The 20,086-nt window shown below is 40.5% G+C and overlaps 1 protein-coding gene across 1 annotated transcript in view; it reads right to left on the reverse strand.

Annotated features, from left to right (window-relative positions):
• arhgap9 (Rho GTPase activating protein 9) overlaps positions 1 to 20,086 on the reverse strand; it is a 45,769-nt gene that overhangs the window by 7,931 nt on the left and 17,752 nt on the right. The window contains 14 exon segments of the mRNA XM_089010817.1: positions 609 to 662; positions 2,124 to 2,201; positions 3,514 to 3,612; positions 5,205 to 5,324; positions 6,523 to 6,628; positions 6,780 to 6,878; positions 7,646 to 7,741; positions 7,963 to 8,050; positions 8,216 to 8,277; positions 9,295 to 9,393; positions 9,478 to 9,624; positions 12,275 to 12,340; positions 19,091 to 19,180; positions 19,488 to 19,745. Of these exon segments, the coding sequence (XP_088866943.1) occupies positions 609 to 662; positions 2,124 to 2,201; positions 3,514 to 3,612; positions 5,205 to 5,324; positions 6,523 to 6,628; positions 6,780 to 6,878; positions 7,646 to 7,741; positions 7,963 to 8,050; positions 8,216 to 8,277; positions 9,295 to 9,393; positions 9,478 to 9,624; positions 12,275 to 12,340; positions 19,091 to 19,180; positions 19,488 to 19,745 (1,462 nt within the window).

Below are 20,086 nucleotides of genomic sequence, written 5' to 3' on the forward strand. Positions count from 1 at the left end.
AATGAAGCTTGTAGCTGCTGCAGAAACAGAGGGGAAAAAATGAGTGGAAGTAAGAGCCGGTACGCAGCGACAGCCTTTACAGCAGCTCCTATATTTTGTTTTTCTACTTAATCTTTTTCCTTATCTCTTCCTTTCATAACTTTGTTGCTGTGAATTACCAATTTCTCCAATGTGAGACAAATAAAGGTTATATCATCGTCATCATCATAAATATACACACAGAATATTTGAGAGAAGCTTTTTATTTCCTCCACTAGATGGCAGACTTTGCCCACTCCTTGCTTGTTCTTACGGCAAATTAGGCAGAGGCCCCAGGGACAAACATCCAGTGCTTAACAAATGTATTAGACCCAAAACAGCCAAGAAAAAAAAAACATCTATCATTACGACGTGCTTTAACGCAAACTCACTTTTCAAAATAAAATGAGAGCATGAACTAAGAATAAACACTTGTTTCTAAAAACATTCTAATCCATGTGTTAAGCACTGAAGGCTAGCAGAACAAAGAAAAAAACATTGGAGCAAGTGTGTGAAATGCAAATAAGCAGGCCTGGGCAAGGAAAAAAATAAATAAAAAAGAAAACAAGTCCTTCTCCGTTTGGGTCTACCTTGCACCAACTCTGCTGGGAACATGTAACGGCCATCAGTGGTCACGGCCCGCTCTGGAAGAACCACAAAGTTACTTATCAGGATGACCACCTTTTCGCAATTGGATGGGATAATAAAAAAACAAAAAATAAAATAAAAATACCCTATTTTCCGGTCCACGTTGTCAAGAACGCATTAATTGATTTATTTGCCTCTATATTTATTTATTTGCTATCTATTTGCTATCTACAGTAGCTGGCTAGCTAGCTATTAGCTAACTAGCTAGCTTTAGCCGCGTTGTCAAGAACGCATTCATTGATTTATTTGCCTCCATGTTTATTTATTTGCTATCTATTAGCTATCTACAGTAGCTGGCTAGCTAGCTATTAGCTATATAGCTATCTAGCTAGCTTTAGGCGCATTGTCAAGAACGCATTAATTGATTTTTTTGCCTCTATATTTATTTATTTGCTATCTATTTGCTATCTACAGTAGCTGGCTAGCTAGCTATTAGCTAACTAGCTAGCTTTATCCGCGTTGTCAAGAACGCATTCATTGATTTATTTGCCTCCATGTTTATTTATTTGCCATTTATTTGCTATCTATTAGCTATCTACAGTAGCTGGCTAGCTAGCTATTAGCTATATAGCTATCTAGCTAGCTTTAGGCGCGTTGTCAAGAACACATTAATTGATTTATTTGCCTCTGTATTTATTTATTTGCTATCTATTTGCTATCTACAGTAGCTAGCTAGCTAGCTATTAGCTAACTAGCTAGCTTTATCCGCGTTGTCAAGAACGCATTCATTGATTTATTTGACTCTATGTTTATTTATTTGCTATCTACTAGCTATGTACAGTAGCTGGCTAGCTAGCTATTAGCTATATAGCTATCTAGCTAGCTTTAGGCGCGTTGTCAAGAACACATTAATTGATTTATTTGCTTCTATGTTTATTTATTTGCCATCCAATTTGCTATCTATTAGCTATCTACAGTAGCTGGCTAGCTAGTTAGCTATTAGCTGTATAGCTATCTAGCTAGCAATCTATTAGCTAGCTAGTTAGCTTTCCATCTATTTGAGTTCCGTGTTGAGCCTAACAGTGGAGAGATGCCGAATTTGATTCTGACTCCAGCTTTCCCTGTGTGTTGCTTGCATGTTCTCCCCGTGCCAGTGTGGGTTTTCCCTGGGTACTCGGATTTTCTCTCACATTCCCAAAAAAACATGCATGGCGGGTTTAAAGAACGATCTAAAATGTCCCAAGGTGTGAATGTAAGCCTGGATGGTTGTTTGTCTGTGTGGCTGCAATTGGCTGGCAACCAGTTCAGGTTGTTCTCTGCCTAGTGCCCGTAGACCTTTTCAACACAAATTCGGTTGTTGTTTTGGGCACATTTTTTGCACATCGTCTGGCAGTGAATGAGTTAAAAAACAAAACAACAGGACCCATGTTACATGTCGACTTTGCAATGTCCATTGCGATGTGACCCAATTCGATTGCGTGAGCATGACTGAATCATCGAAGAGCATAAATTCTCACCGTGGTTGACCAAATAGCGTAATTTCTGAATGACCGCAAGGTTGCCGGAAACTCGGTAGATGCCGTCAGTATCCAGACCTGCCACAACACAACACAACAGAGCACAAATCATTTTAGCTTTCTTTGTAGCTGGCCTGGGAAACATGAATGGTTTGTAGTTTTAATCTTACAAAAAAATAGCAAACACATGCAATGCAAAAATTATCGGTTGACAAAATTCTGCACTCGAACTGAATGTTGTTCACTGAGGGGGCATTATATACAGGTAACATCCGACTTACGACCACCCGTACTTACAACCACGACCTCCAGACCCTACTTTAAAAAAATTAATTCTACACCTGGCACCGCAACGCACTAGCAGGCCGGCAACGCATAGGAGAATTTTGGCCAGGCAGCCAGCATCTCACACTCGCACAGCAATCGACCGTGTGACGGCACCAGAGAGGGGGGGGGGGGGTCATTTAGCCTCAGAGTCTCTATTCAACATTTTGAATGGATTTCGACTTACGACCGGTTGGTCGGAACGGAACTCGGTCGTAAGTCAAATGTTACCCGTATAAGGTCAAGAATTGGGGCAATCTTCTAATTGCCCCAATTCTATGAACTCATTCACTGCCATTCATTAATTTATTCGGGATATGAAAATATGACATAGAGCGCCATTCCCGAATTTGTTTGGGTTTGGTTTTTTTTCAGGCTTGGGTATCGATAGAGCGCTGGTCGTGGCCTCTGGCAATGTTTTTCCTTTGCACAAGGCAGCATTTCCCCTTTTTTCCATGTTAGCGCTTCAGCAGTTGGTAAAGCACTATATAAACCAATATGTATGTATAGTATTACATTGTATTTTGGACAGCTGCCCTCATTTCAAGTTCATATAACTTCAGATCCATATAATTTAGGAATTAACTCTTTTTTCTGATGAAAAGAAAAGAGTCACAGGTTTCTTACGCTACATTGAATGTAGTACTAAAACTTAATATTCTGCGGGTCCTGTAATTTGGGTGACACTGACAAACACCCTGGCACTGGAGTGGACACGTTTTTGCACATGTCTGGCAGTGAATGAGGTGATTTCTGCAAATGGAAATGACGAAAATGAACTTTGGCTGCTCTAGTTTTCTGTGGCCGGGTTGTCGGATGAATTGAGCACATCCTATGAAAGAGACAAGAGAAAACAATATCTTTTGGCAGAGGTGATTTAGCACGCAAGGTACAAAAATCCGGAAAAAAGGTATTTCTCTCTCCCACTATTCTCGGTCTGGGGATGTCGTCAAAATTGCCCTGCAGAAAGGCATGTCATCTATATTTCATCTCACAGTGGAAATAAAAGAGTAAGCCTCTTTAGTGGCCCGGTGGACCTAGGGACTGGTCGTCTGCTGCATTTTACCTCTCTTCTCAACAGTCTCGGTGCAAAGCCTGACGAAGCGAGGCACTGTGCTCTTCTCCCGTTCGCACAGCATCTCCAGTCGACAGCCGAACACCTGATCTGATGGGCGACGACACACACGCACGCATGCACATAACTTGCATTGCATCAAAGTTTCAGTGAAATTCAAATTGTATTTCAACAAAATCCGCAAAACAGCTCAAGATGGAAGTATTGTTCAATACAACTGAACTATTTTTTTACAACTGAACTACTTATTTAGTAATTATTTTTTGTCATGAAAATGAACACGCATAGCGACGAGATTCGTTCCAATGTTTTATTCAATTTGATGACAATTGTCCAGACAGTGATTTTTATCTTAATCACTACCATTCACGAATTTATAGACATGCAAAAATGTGCCCACTCCAATGCCAGGGTTTTTGTCATTTTCACTCAAATTGCAGAACCCAGAATATTGCAGAATATTGAGTTTTATGACAACATAAACATTTAATGCAGCCTAAGAAACCTTAGACTTTCTTCTTTCATTAAATAAAGAGTTATTTCCTAAATTATATGGGTCTGAAGTAATATGAGGTGAAAGTGGAGCCGGCTGTCCAAAAGACAAATGCTGCATCCTTGTAGGAGGGAAAAACATTGCCGGAAGTCTGACCAGCGCTTTATTGGCACCGGCCTGCAAAAAAAAAATCGAAAACCCGAACAGATTTAGGAATGGCGCTCCACGTCATATTTTCAATTCCCTAATAAATTTGGGAATGGCAGTGAATGAGTTAACTGAGAGCTTAGTAGTATTAGTTATATTACCGCAATTTTACCTTCCCCACTTACCCACCCATTTTTTTTCATTCAAATTTCTTCATTCTCATTATTGGATTGTTTAACTCATTTATTGTAAACAGTTGTAAAAATTATGAGAAACTATTTTCAGTTTTTAAGCTCATCTATCTGTTGGAAAAAGCCATTTGCCCTTTATTTTTTGAATTGAAAAAATATTTTAAAATATACTAAACATTTGATTGTTCTATTGTGAGAAACAAGGTGGGTTATTGTGAAACTGGATTTTACTTCATGTTTTGTTCTGAACACTTTAAGCAGTGTTTGAAATAACGTCTGCCCGGAGTCCCGGGACGTACAATTTTTACGTTGGGCGTTCAACTTTCAAAACGGGTGGCCGACTTCTTCAAGAAAAAAACTATTTTTTTTTTCAAATCAAATGTTTGTTTTATTCAATAAAGCAAAAGCAACAAGCAAATTGCTATAAGGCGCATGGACTCCTCTTTCTAAGCGCCTTTCATACCTCTCAAGTACACTTTACAGTCACGGTATAGTCCGAAGCACGAAACAGGCTTCTGATTGGCTGCCGCGCCGAGTATGCAAATTGCCAAACGAATGTTTGTTTGGCAATACTCGGCAGGCAATTTTATGGCCGGCAGACAACTCTTAAAAGTTGTCTGCCCTGGTGTCCGCTAACTTTTTGTCATGAGTTTCAGACACAAGCTTTAAGCTTGAAAATACTGATTTGAATTTGCGATAAGCTGGAGACTGTTACCGTATTTTCTGGTGTATAAGGCGTGCATGAATGGTGTATTTTCAAAGTTCCCCCCCCCCCAAAATAAATAAATAAATAAATAAATAAATAAATAAATAAATAAATAAATAAATAAAACAATCGAGAGATAATGTACCTTTAATGAGCCCTTTCTCCTGCAGGGCCTGCAGAGGAGGCCTCTTCAGAATGAGTTTCTTCAGCCTGGTTTTCACCCTCTTCTTTTCAGTATTCTCCAGGTTGGACGCCGAGCGAGGGACTGCGAGGGAAGGAGAGGACGGGGAGGCAGACAAGGAGCGGGAGGAAGAAAAACAGGAGGAGGAGGAGGTGGAGGTCAGTGTGGAGTGCCCCAGCAGATGTGAGGGTATGGTGGTGAGGATGAACAGAGGGAGGGCGGGGCGACGCCGCAGGTGCGACGACGCCGACGGCGGGATGAGCTGCCATGGCGGCCAGGCTAAGATATAAGCTGGCTGGATGGAGGAAAGGATGGAGGAGAGGATGGCGGGGTGTAAGAATCCTGCGTGGAGGTTGAGAGAAGATGATGATGATGATGATGATAACGATTCAAGTCCAAGTTTTTAGGGGGTAGACCAAAACACACCTTAGCAATTATCATGCTATTTTATCATCTTCTTGACATGCAACACCTATTAGGTGGATGGATTATCTCAGCAAAGTGCTTGGTAAGATGTTTCTAGAAAAAATATTTTATTTATCTAGCTATCCAGCTATCTAGCTAGCTAGCTGGCTATTTGCTATCTATTTGTGTTCTAGCTGGCGAGCTACATGTATCTAAATTGCTATCTATCTATTAGCTAGCTAGATAGCCTTCAATCTATTTGAATTACTTTCGGGATGAGTAAACATGTGGCTGCCGCTGCTCACCCAAAGAAAAACTTATCCTGTGACTGTAAAGTGACCTTGAGAGTTTTGAAAGGCACTTACAAATGAAATATATTATTATTATTATTATTATTATTATTATTATTATTATTATTATTATTATTTATTATTATTATTATTATTATTATTATTATTATTGTTATTATTATTATATGAAAATATTTGTGAACAAGATTTGAGGAAAAAATTGTCTCGTGTGCATTGAAAAATGTTCGTGTGAATCGGAACAAACAAACGTTTGACTGGATTTATTTATTTTTTATTCTCAGAAGAAAAATTAGTGTGGGTGCAGTGAAACAAAATTATTTTGGCATTGAAAGTAAAAACGTGAGTAAAAAAGTGAGGGGGCGGATTTGTTTGTATACATTTTATTTAGGAAGGTAGAAGAGAGAGTGGCAGCATTGTAAAGCTACATAAATATTGGACATAGCGGTAATTACAAGAAAGCATTTATACTGTACTGAGAAGACAGTAATCAAATGGACAGAGGAAGTGAAGGCAAGGTGAAGAGGCAGTGGGCGGACACCCAAATAAAGACAAACGGCGACACTTACGAGATGATCGCCTGTCGTCCTCGTCACCGCTGTGGTCCAGCATCTCCACGCTGCCGGCCCTCCTCAGGGAGTACAACAGGACGTTGTCTAGCGGGTTTTCACGATCCTGGGAGAATCCGAATTAGCATAAATAACAAAACACATTCGAAAAGATTTACGACGAGACGCCGTATATTTTCTGTGATTGGCTTGCCACATTGAAAATAGTACAAAAGCAGTCACGTGGACTTGAGGGGATGTGTCCGTCTGTCCCTTACCAGCCTGTCAATGACGTTCTGGATGGTGTGATACCATTCCTTGATCAGGGAGTCTGTCTCTGACTGCAGCAGAAATTCATTACCCGTCACTGTCCTCAGCTGGAACACAAATGTTTGGAAAAACAATGATGTAGTAGTAGTAGTAGTAGTAGTAGTAGTAGTAGTAGTAGTAGTAGTAGTAGTAGTAGTAGTAGTAGTAGTACTGTATGTGTGTGCATGTGTGAGAGAGAGACAGACAGAGAGAGATGTGTATATCTAAATATAGCGAGCTATCTAACTAGCTAACTGCTAGCTAAATAGATAGAGAGATCTATATCTATATATAGCTAGCTAGCTAGCTATATCTTTATATAGCTAGCTAGATGCTAGTTAATAGATGGAAAGAGAGCAATAGAGAGACAGACAGACAGACAGAGGTATCTATCTCAATCAATATCTATATATAACGAGCTAGATAGCCAGCTAGATGCTAGCTAAATAGATAGAAAGAGAGAGAGAGACAGATAGACAGAGAGACAGATATATATATATATATATATATATATATATATATATATATATATATATATATATATATATATATATATATATATATATATATATATATATATATATATATATATATATATATATATATATATATATATATGCATATATAGCTGCTAGCTAAATAGATAGAAAGAGAGGCAGAGATATCTATATATAGCAAGCTAGCTAGCTATCTGCTAGCTAAATAGATAGATAGAAAGACAGACATAGAGACAGAGAGACAGAGACAGAGACAGAGACAGAGAGAAAGAGAGTTGCCTTTATAAGACTCCCCCTATGGTTCAGCCAGTCAGCAACCATAGTTGTAGTAACTGTACCTTGAAAACGTTCTTCTTGCTGGACAGCTCATTGGCCCAATGTAGCTTCGCCCCTCGTAAGTCAACACTGCTTTCTGGGCGACTGTTTCCTGGTTTCTGATGTTAAAAAAATAAGAACAATAATGACAACATATTCCCAATATGACAACATTAATAAGACTTAGATTCTGTAGAACATGCCTATTTTGTTGTTTGGTTTGTATGCCACCATAGACTTCTTACCATGTCTAAATCCTGTTGTTGTCTTATTATAATTGATATATCGAGTCACTCATATCTCAAAACAAATTCACCACCAATCGTTCGCAAGGTCTTACCCAGCTGCAAGGCGTTTGCGATTTTGGATCTTTGAAGAAAACCAAACTGTTTCCAACCAACACCACCCACGATGGACTCCAGTTTTTTCTGTAACACAGGTTCTGTTATTGGTTTATGTTTCATTTTAGGTTCTTGAGTGACAGTGAATATTAAAGCAATGAGCAACTGGCCATTTTATGGTTTATTTTATCAGACTTTAACAGACTTTCTTGCGTCTAATAACTGCAGTCACTACGATAAATCCACGATCACCTGAGTTTCCTGCCTCCCTCTGCGATCTTGGTCTTGTTCAAGAGGCCAGCCTTCTCCAATTCCTGCAAGGGGACAGATATTAAATCGATTTTTCTTTGTTACAAATGACATAATACTATCCCCAAATACAAGATTTTTCGCTTGTAATTTGATAGACAGACTAAAGAAAGATCCCTTATTTTCAAAGACGAACACTGAAGCACTATCATGTCAAAGCCAAAAGGTAAGCAGAGCTGCAGATGGAAGGGGGCCGTTGTATTTGGCAAATGACATTTTTGGTTTGGGTCAATATCTTCTCGGAAAACCCAAATGGAGGCAGCAGTCTACCCGTCAAGAGGTTTCAGGTTCAAACATTTTAGGCCTGCCAGTGTGGAGTTCACATGTTAACACATTAACCAAAAACATGCAGTAATGTGAAGTAATATTGAGCCAAAACAGGTGTCTCAACTACTGTTAGCAGCCATAGAGTCCCTTTCCCCCGTAGAAGTAGTACTTAACCCCAGCCTTTACTGAAGTGCCTTATCATGTGGTGTACCTTATATTTGGAAATCTTTTGTCATTCATTGAAGGTGCACCTTATAGTCTGGTGTGCCTTAAATATGGAAAAGTTTGAAAATACACCATTCATTGGGGGTGCGACTTATAGTCCGGTGTGCTTATACACCGGAAAATACGGTATATGTATCCTGCGAGAAGCTGGTGAGCAATCCAAGGTTTGCTCCGTGTCACTCACCTTATAATCAGATAACTCGCAGTTACCCTAGTAACAAATATTTCTTCGAAAATGTATGTATGGATGATAAACATGGATTTATATTTATGTATTTACTGTACTTGTAAGTGCAGCATTGCTAATCTAAGGAGTAGTACAATATAAGGAAAACTTTACTTTTGGTGAATTTCACAATGACAAAGGTATCATTTGGGAGTGGCGACAAACCACAGTACTTCAAAAAGTTCCCGCTGCCCCTTTAATGTGTCGAAGAAAAGAAGTCCTTGAAAAATATACTTCAACACGAGAAGGAATAAACGAGACAATTGATGTGAAAAATAAAAAGGTGATGGCTGTTTGCCTTTACCGGAGTGTCGCCGTCGCCGTCTGGAGAGCTCTCGGGAGACGGCGGCTCCACCACGATGTTGGTCACACTGCATGAGTAGTCTCGGCATGGCCGGACGAGCTGAAAGAAGGCAAGAAATGGCGTCTTGTTCATGTGCAAGCTTAAATACGAAAACTTGGTGGTATAAGGCCCTAGAGGGGCTACCTTGCCATTCTCAGGGAGGATCATGGACTGTGAGTGTGAGAGGTGTTGCTTGGCATCATGCGGGGGTGCAGAGTCATGACACGGTGGGACGGCGGGACCGAGCGCCATCGTGCTAATGGTGTCGGAGGATGCAGCGCGCTGCATGCTCTTCACAAACACAGGCAAAATAAATACAACAAACGTGTTAACGTTAGTAAGTTAAAAGAAGTCCAAGATGGCGCCCGAGTAGGAAGCCGTCAGCAAGTGCTCTCACGAGCTTTTTTTATTGTTGTTTTTCTGTGGTTTTTGTCTTTTCTTTTGTGACTTTGAGTGGTTGTGTGTCGTGTGAAATGGATTGTTTTGAAGCATTTTTGGACACAACAATCATCAAGGACGAGACTCTGCTTTTCGGCTGCCCGAACATGCCAGCACTGTTTTTGATTTCGGAGTAATGTCAGTGCCATTTGGCTGTCATCGCTGAACAGCTCTGGGGTGATTGTGATTTTTTTTGCCGCCTGTAATGGGCAGCATTTTCACAGCCCTGCTTCTTCCTTCTCGTCAGTGCAGAGCGCCGATGCGTATGTGGAACAGCTGCGGCTTGGAATTGAAGCGGATTTACGTGGGAAAGGAGATGCGAGACCATCTCTTTTCGGCAATGGATGCTACAGATTCGTGTTTGTTTTCAACATTTAGCTTGTAGCAGATATGCACATTTCACCATGACGTCCCTGGATCCATTGGTGAAAAGGGTGCTTTGATCCTCTCCTCTTTCATCTAAAACTGCTTCTTACGACAAAAAGGGTGCAGAAAATGCTTAATATTGAATGACTGTCTTGTTTTGTGTCACATGATTTGTTATTTAGTGTTTTTGTTGTTGTTGTGAGTTCAAGATGGTGCCGCGAGAGTGGCTGCTTTTACAGCAGCTCCTGGATTTTGTTTTTCCACTTCTTCCTTGCCTTTCCTCTTACTTTCATCACTTTGCTGCTGTGAAATGTAAATTTCTCCACTGCGAGACTGATAAAGGCTAATCCAATTCAAGTGTTTTGTGAAAATATTAAAAATCCACAAGTGCTGCTAATTTTTTTTCTCACCAAAATTCGGGTAGATAACGACTTTTAATACTTTTACATTACTTTTCCGCTACTTCACACTTTCACCTATTAAACTCTCAAAAAAATGGAGGTACAATCATGTACAAATCATGCACATTCAGTCGTACAAGAGGAACTTTACATGCCAAGGCAGCCACAATGAAGTACAGGTACCTTTCTCCAATTCCCTGTAACCTACTTTTCTCAACAATCACACCATACATCCCACAAACTTGCAACTCTTCAAGCGAGGGAGATTAAGCAATTGCAAGCTTTACAACAGAGACTTTCAACCAAATGCACCCACACCCCACTGTGATGCAACATGCAACACTAAGACCAGCTTTTTGAGGAGGGGTGGAGGGTACCACAAGTTGCTATTTCACCACCTTAATATGAACTAAATGCTGATCTCCGGAAAACTAAAGCGTGTCGCTGGCATTGCTTGAATGCATTCCGTAGGAGAATAGCATCTGTCGCTAAGCTAATGATAATGTGGGCTCATTGATTTTCATGAGGTGAATTGTCTTCTGAACAACCACCCCTTTCCGGTACTTTCCCCACAGCCACGCAAAGGAAATACAGTGGAAACGGCATAAGAAGTAGGTCGTAGGTGAAAAACGTGATTACATAATTAAATAGAATGTAAATCACAGTTTGTGTATCATGATTATTTTACTGTGCAGCTCCTTCCGGTGTGCGTGTCTAATCTAACAAAGGATTTGTATTATACAGCCATATGGTTTCTTTCCGCTATGTTAGCTTTAAGACGTCTGATAATTAGCTTCAATTACCCGGAAAACAAAAACCCCACACTGGAAAGCAGGAAAACTGATTTGTACCCATTTATGAGGTTGACATGCTAACCAGTCAGCCATAAGAATAGAACAATTATATGTGATACGGTAAAGTATTTAATTAACTCATTCACTGCCAGACGTTCAAAAACGTGTCCACTTCAGTGCCAGGGTTTTTGTCACTCGAATTCCACAACCAACAGAATATTGAGTTTTAGTACTACATAAACATTCAATGCAGCATAAGAAACCTTAGACTCTTTTTTCATGAGAAAAATGTTATTAGTATATATTAGTATTAGTATAGTATAGTATAGTATAGTATAGTATAGTATATTAGTATATAGTTATTTCCTAAATTAGATGGGTCTGGAGTTATATGAGCATGAAATGGGGGCATCTGTCAAAAATACAATAACATACATACATATTGGTTTTTAGAACGCTTAAAATTAGAGATAATATTCGTTTTAATTTAATAACTTTAGGGGTGATTGAAAATGATTCCACTTATTTCTGTTCCTTCGTCTCTGAAGTCACACTTAGCTTTTTGGACCAATAGTTGCTAAAAACACCTGTTACACTTGGGCTAACTAGCTTCTCTGTTTGTCGCCATTTTGTTGGTGTATGCAGTGCACGTAAGCAGGGTCACAATTTGAAAAATAAACTCAACTTAACCCATAAAAAGTGATTCAATCGACCACCCCCCCTACTGTGGACAAAAAAGGATCCCTATGCTGCGCTCACAATAGGAAGTCAAGAACATTCTCATGCAGTGACAATTTCAAAAGTCTCAAGACCCGCTTTTTCTCCCACTGTGCAGCAAAGAACATCTCAAAAGCTTGGTACAAAGATTCCTTCGATTCTTTTATGTGCAAGGTGAAATTCAAGGTGAGACACATAAAGTTTGGAGAAAGACAAGACTTTCACCTGTTTCATCCGCCAGCTGCCGTCTGTCTTCCTCTGGTGGCTTCCAAACAGGAAATCAGGTGAGAGCTACAGGAAGTTTCAATATTAGATGCAATGAAAAAAAACGACAACACAGAAAAATGTTCAGGTCATACTCGAGAAATACTAGGCTGATTAACCAGTGTTCTTCCCGTGCTAACGTGGTTTTTCGACGGGTACTCCAGTTTCCTCACACATTCAAAAAAACAGATGGATGCATGGGTGAAATCCATTGGTTTGTAAAGTATGGGAACTGACATCAGTAAGAAAAAAAATCCATATTAGTACTCTTGTACATTGTACATGCAGTAATACTTAAAGGGGATATTGTATATGGAAAACTGACTTTTTAACTCATTCACTGCCAGACGAAGTGCAAAAAAGTGTCCACTCCAGTGCCAGGGTTTTTGTCATTGTCACTCAAATTGCAGCACCCACACAATATTGAGTTTTTGGACTACATAAACATTCAATAAAGTGTTAGAAACCTTAGATGTTATTCTTTCATCAGATGAAGAGTTAATTCCCAAGTTATATAGGTCTGGAGTTATCTGAGCTTGAAATGGGGCAGCTGTACAAAATACAATACAATACATATTGGTTTATACAGAATAGCGCTTTAACAGTAGCTGAAGCTGGAACAAAGCGCAAACATGGAAAAAAGGGAAAAGCGGCCCCCTTGTGGAACAGAAAAAAAACATTGCCAGAGGTCTGACCAACGCTTTATCGACGCTCCACGTCACACTTTTCAATTCACAAATAAGTTAATAACTTGTAATCAAATGATGACATCTCTAGAGTGAAATTAAAGAACCCAGTTAGTCTTCTGCTACCTAGTTATCCCTGTAAAATATCTCTGAACGACTTATTTGCATAATAACCACCACTGTAACAACACATATGCAACAAGCGGCAAGTGAAAGGCTCAGCACACAGATAAATATCCATCCATCCATTTTCAACACCGCTTATCTTGATCAGGACTTGATTTTATCTGACTTTAGGCGAAAGGCAGGCGACATCCTGGTCGCCAGCCAGTCTCGCGACAAACAACCATTCACAAAGCCACAAAGTGGGAATCGATCCCACGCTGCTTGTACAAAAGCCAGGCGAGTGCACCACTACACCACCAGCTTCTCGGAACCATTGAAATAATTCACTGCTTCGAGTTTCAATGAAATCTTAAAGTGTGAAAAGACTTACGGCGATTGTATTCATCACCTACGAGCATTTGAAAGCCAAATTTTCGTTTGTGGAGCCTTTACGTCGACTCCTGTCACGACGACACTGCTTGTCATGCCGAATTTAAAAAAAAAGGACAAAATGTCTCGTCTCTCCTTCCTTGCTAGGCTGGTGTACTTCCCCATTGTAAGGGGGAAGCTGCATTTATCAGCACGTACAGCGGTGAAAGCAGGAAGGTGCACACTTCACTCTTTCGCTGTGATGCTAGTGACATCGCCGGGGCAACCGCAGCCCAACGGCTTGCCCAAGTTTGATCTGTGCGGAACTTAGTAGAAAACATTGCTGCAGTGAGGGACTCAGTAGGACACATCTTTTTGGGTCACCCTTCTGAAAGATTAGAGTGTAAAAAGTGATTGGCAATTTTGTCAGACGAGTACAGGTTTGCTTGCAACGAAATGGTGGACATTTGGAAGACATCTTGGGAAAGCCATAAATTGACTAAAAATTGGCAGAAATAGCGGAAACTCTGGTCAATGGTCTTCCATAAACTGCATAATGTATGGTTGTAATTTCAAATAAATAGCTTTTTAATCAAAGCCACAATTGAAAATTTCATGGGTACGCCTCTTTTTGGGTCACCCTTTAGAATGTAGTTTTGATGAGCGTTATGCTATTTGACACAATACTGATGCAAGACTGATGCAATGAAAAAAAAAGTGAAATGCTCATTTTAGACAATGAGAAAAAAAAATCAGGCCTATGATGATTCAGCAAGTAGGGGGGAAAAGCCTATCCAATGTAAATTGAACAAAATCAACCCCAAAACATGACATTTTTTTGGTGAATGACATCTACCGGGGTCAGGATGAGGTCCTAGTGATTTAGATGTAGCAATATTTTGGGTTTCAAAATAGGCACGGTGTCTATCTAATGGCTTCTGCATGTCCGCATCTGCTCGAGGAGGCATTACCTTGTCATTGCCTGCGAGGGGGAAAGGAGGATTAACCATCAATGCGTCATGGGGGCAGTTAGAGTCAGTCAGCATTGATGGGGCAACTACAGAGATGTGTAATCCCAGTTTTTAATTTAGCCCGGGCTCTTAATCTGGTGCGTACGCAGTGCACGTCTGGAGCCTCCGTTCACTCTGGATGAGTCTGAAAAGGATTTGGAGGCTTGCTAATGTTCATATTTTATCTCACTTTTGCTTTATTCTAGGCATGTAGCGGCCCGGCTATTTGTCTAAGCACACAATGGCGTATGAATTATGCTCATGTCGTTAATAACTCATGATTATTGCGAGGGAACCTAATTAAAATATTGTTGCAACATCCTGAACAAGTCAGTGAGCACACAGTGGAGCATTATACCAGTAAAAGTGCACTTGCAAGAGAAAATGAGGACAGTCAAGGATGAAAATAGCATACAATGCAAACACAGGCTTGCTAAAATGCTACATTATTACAATACAAAAAAACCGAGACCAGGATAAATCATTTCAAACCTTTTCTCGGCATTAACATCACCGACAATTTATACCCCTCAATTGACACAAAATAAATCTTTTGGAGAAGGGAAGTGAAAATAACCAACGAAAATAATGTAGTTCCACACAAGAGGGGCCTCTGTGATCCTTCGGGTGCCCTAAACTGACATGTGTTAGGTTAGAATATTACACGCTAATATTAGCGTTAACAGTTACCTTTACTCTTTTAACAATTTTGAACAGAATTAACATGAAATGCTTATAACTGTGACATCTTGGTTTGCAACCAACGGGTGGCACCGTAGGGCACCGCCTGCAGCTGCACAGATGTTGGTCATTTTAATCAGTGGCAATTAAAAGGCCTCCCGGCATGACCATTCAGTATCGGGTCAATGTTTGTTTCACCCTGTCAGGTTTGTTTCATCTGGTCACGGTTTTGTTTTCTACTTTGGACCATTTCGGACCGTTTAGTTCTGATGACTATGTTGTTTGAGATTTTGTTCCTGCTGACTTTATTTAATACAATTTGTCAAATTCACCCTGTTTCTCCCTCCGGTCTGCTTTTTTTGGGGTCCTCCACCACCACCACCACCACCTTGCAAATCGTGACAATTACGAACTGGCTTATATGTCCAAATCGAAATTTTACAGGGTTTCACAAAAAGAAAAATGGATCACTTTGAAAACTTTGCCATGAATGTGAGGCCGCCGTGACTTTACAGTATTGTAATGTGATTACTATGCACCTCTCACTTCTGGAGAGATCTGTGTTACATAAGTGAGTTGTGCAGGATATATATTACATTAACGGTATATTTAAAAAATATGATACATCTTTGTTTCATTCTTTTTGTTTACATCACAAAAATCACCCGTTTAAATCTCTCTATGTCTGTCTGTCTCTCTCTCTCTTTCTATCTATCTATGTAGCTAGCATCCCCTGCATATTCCCTAGTTTGCGCCTTACATATTCACATATACACTAGTATACTACTATACTAGTATACACTAGTATAGTAGGCCCCAATTCACATTGGGGCCTACTATTCCAAGAAAAACTCACCTATTCGCTTTTTGACTCTTCCCAAAGAGGCCCTAAAATGGCACAAAGGCCACTACTAAAGAAAATCGCACCAAAACCCAGTCTCAATTTCTGTCAATATCTGACAAATTGAATCATAAAGAATCCAAACAAGGGCGTGGAAAATCCAACGGGACCCCGCGCACCCTGCCCACCACCTATTCCAGCTACTTCCCTCAGGCAGGCGCTACCGATCCATTCGCACCAAATCAGCTTCTTCCCCCAAGCCATTAACTCTCTAAAGTAACCCAAATAGAACTGTATAGTGCCTCCATTTTTCTTATGATGATACTAGTGCAGCGTGTTCTACCGGAGACAAATTCCTTGTGTGTTCTACATACTTAACAAGAAAGATGATTCTGATATTCCTACTTTAGGACTGTCTAACAAGAAAATAATTTCTATTAGACTGGGCTTTGGTGCCCTCTTTTTGTATCCTGGTGAGAAGAACTATGAACAAATGAAATGGTAACTTTTGCATGTCATGGAGGACAGGGAAGAAAGCCATCACTGCATTTACTCACACTATTAGTGTGCATTTGTTTTTACATTCTGGGCCCACCTGGCATGTTTTCATGACAACATCATTCATGTCCGTGTTGTTGAACAATCCATTCACTGTGAGAGGCTAGCAGATAGTTTACCCTGTGCATTGCATCGTTGCCTGTTGCAGAAAGTGGCAGCATCATATGGCTTGTTTCTCTTGGTAATATTTTGTTTTGTGCTGGAAAGACCTACAAGTGGGAGAAAATAAGGTACGAGCGCACAGTTCAATATTTTTTTTCTTTAAATCGTGGATTAAACAGCATTTCCCTAATCTAAGGACAAATCCACGACAAACCTCGCTACATGGTTGTTCATCGGCTCCAAATAATCTCACTCGTGCTGATTTTGACGAACTAAGTGAGCATCAAAATGAGAGAACGCTTTCATCTTTGAACTCTGACCTTCCGAAACTCCCTTTTGGGAGAAGTCAATGAATAAAGCTCTTAATCTGAAGAAGACTTGTCATGACACACATGTTGAGAATGAACAGCGAACCTGCTTGTTAGCGCCGGTGCCTCCGCGGGCTCTTCGAGGAGGCTTCCAGGATCTCTCTTTGGTGATACTGTTGACATAGTAGCTTCTCAGAGACGATGGATCCACATACTGGTCCCACAGGTCCATGACCTGCAGAGGCTGCTGGCCAGGGTTCGGACTCGGGGGCTCCGTCTGCGAAGGACGCCTGTCTACCTGCGGTTGAAGGTAGAGCGGTGAGTCCTGCCAGGACAGTTGGGACAAATAGGACTCTGTTGGAACCTGGAGAAAGGAAGTAACAAAATGTGCTGACATCTCACACAAGTGCCTTACACAAGCAAACAGATGTGTAGTACATATTAACTCATTGACTTCCAGGCAATGTGAAAAAATGTATCTACTCCAATGCCAGGGTTTTTGTCATTTTTCACTCAAATTGGAGAATGTTGAGTTTGAGGACGACATCAACATTCAATGCAGCGTAAGCAGTGTCTGAAATAATGTCTGCCTGGACGCCCGGGGCGTGCAACTTTTACATCGGGCGTACAACTTACAAAACGTCTCCGTCTGGGTGGCCGACAACTTTTTCAAGAAAAAAAAACATGTTTTTTTTTCTAATCAAACGTTTGCTTGATTCTGATTTCGAAATCTTCGTTCGGTTTGGAAATTTTTGAATTTCGGTTCGTTTGGAAATTTGAATACTTGGCAGCCAATCAGAAGCCTGCATCGAATAACGTATCGGGTCATTGTTTGTTTCACCCTGTCAGGTTTGTTTCATCTGGTCACGGTTTTGTTTTCTACTTTGGACCATTTCGGACCGTTTAGTTCTGATGACTATGTTGTTTGAGATTTTGTTCCTGCTGAATTTATTTAATACAATTTGTCAAATTCACCCTGTTTCTCCCTCCGGTCTGCTTTTTTTTGTGGTCCTCCACCACCACCACCACCACCTTGCAAATCGTGACAATTACAAACTGACTTATATGTACAAATCGAAATTTTACAGTGTTTCACAAAAAGAAAAATGGATCACTTTGAAAACTTTGCCCTGAATGCGAGGCCGCCGTGACTTTAGAGTATTGTAATGTGATTACTATGCACCTCTCACTTCTGGAGAGATCTGTGTTACATAAGTGAGTTGTGCAGGATATATATTACATTAAGGGTATATTTAAAAAATATGATACATCTTTGTTTCATTCATTTTGTTTACATCACAAAACTCACCCGTTTAAAGAAGACTGTGCATCCCCTGCATATTCCCTAGTTTGCGCCTTACATATTCACAGATACACTAGTATACTACTATACTAGTATACACTAGTATAGTAGGCCCCAATTCACATTGGGGCCTACTATTCCAAGAAAAGCTCACCTATTCACTTTTTGACTCTTCCCAAAGAGGCCCTAAAATGGCACAAAGGCCACTACTAAAGAAAATCGCACCAAAACCCAGTCTCAATTTCTGTCAATATCTGACAAATTGAATCATAAAGAATCCAAACAAGGGCGTGGAAAATCCTACTGGACCCCGCACCCTGCCCACCACCTATTCCAGCTACTTCCCTCAGGCAGGCGCTACCGATCCATTCGCACCAAATCAGCTTCTTCCCCCAAGCCATTAACTCTCTAAAGTAACCCAAATAGAACTGTATAGTGCCTCCATTTTTCTTATGATGATACTAGTGCAGCGTGTTCTACCGGAGACAAATTCCTTGTGTGTTCTACATACTTAACAAGAAAGATGATTCTGATATTCCTACTTTAGGACTGTCTAACAAGAAAATAATTTCTATTAGACTGGGCTTTGGTGCCCTCTTTTTGTATCCTGGTGAGAAGAACTATGAACAAATGAAATGGTAACTTTTGCATGTCATGGAGGACAGGGAAGAAAGCCATCACTGCATTTACTCACACTATTAGTGTGCATTTGTTTTTACATTCTGGGCCCACCTGGCATGTTTTCATGACAACATCATTCATGTCCGTGTTGTTGAACAATCCATTCACTGTGAGAGGCTAGCAGATAGTTTACCCTGTGCATTGCATCGTTGCCTGTTGCAGAAAGTGGCAGCGTCATATGGCTTGTTTCTCTTGGTAATATTTTGTTTTGTGCTGGAAAGACCTACAAGTGGGTGAAAATAAGGTACGAGCGCACAGTTCAATATTTTTTTTCTTTAAATCGTGGATTAAACAGCATTTCCCTAATCTAAGGACAAATCCACGACAAACCTCGCTACATGGTTGTTCATCGGCTCCAAATAATCTCACTCGTGCTGATTTTGACGAACTAAGTGAGCATCAAAATGAGAGAACGCTTTCATCTTTAAACTCTGACCTTCCGAAACTCCCTTTTGGGAGAAGTCAATGAATAAAGCTCTTAATCTGAAGAAGACTTGTCATGACACACATGTTGAGAATGAACAGCGAACCTGCTTGTTAGCGCCGGTGCCTCCGCGGGCTCTTCGAGGAGGCTTCCAGGATCTCTCTTTGGTGATACTGTTGACATAGTAGCTTCTCAGAGACGATGGATCCACATACTGCTCCCACAGGTCCATGACCTGCAGAGGCTGCTGGCCAGGGTTCGGACTCGGGGGCTCCGTCTGCGAAGGACGCCTGTCTACCTGCGTTTGAAGGTAGAGCGGTGAGTCCTGCCAGGACAGTTGGGACAAATAGGACTCTGTTGGAACCTGGAGAAAGGAAGTAACAAAATGTGCTGACATCTCACACAAGCTTTGTGCTTCCGGACTTTCCCGAGCGTCATAGCCCCAGAAGAAATATTCAAAAGAAGCTAACAAAATTTATGACGCTACAAAACGTAAATGTACATTAAAAGCATCGTGGAAAGAGGAGTTCACGTGGCTTGTAGCAGACAATGCAACGCAAAAATTGCATTCTTCAACATGCCGAACAGCGTGTGGATAAACGACAACTGGAGCAAAATCATCAGCAAGGGATATTTACGATAAATTAAGCAAGGGAGCATTTGTGGTAGGTACATTTTAAAGTGTTGTTCTTTTATATATTCTAA

This window comes from Hippocampus bargibanti, linkage group LG12 (genome assembly GCF_051943395.1).
Source record: "Hippocampus bargibanti isolate YZ-2025 linkage group LG12, ASM5194339v1, whole genome shotgun sequence".
Taxonomy (NCBI): Eukaryota; Metazoa; Chordata; class Actinopteri; order Syngnathiformes; family Syngnathidae; genus Hippocampus; species Hippocampus bargibanti.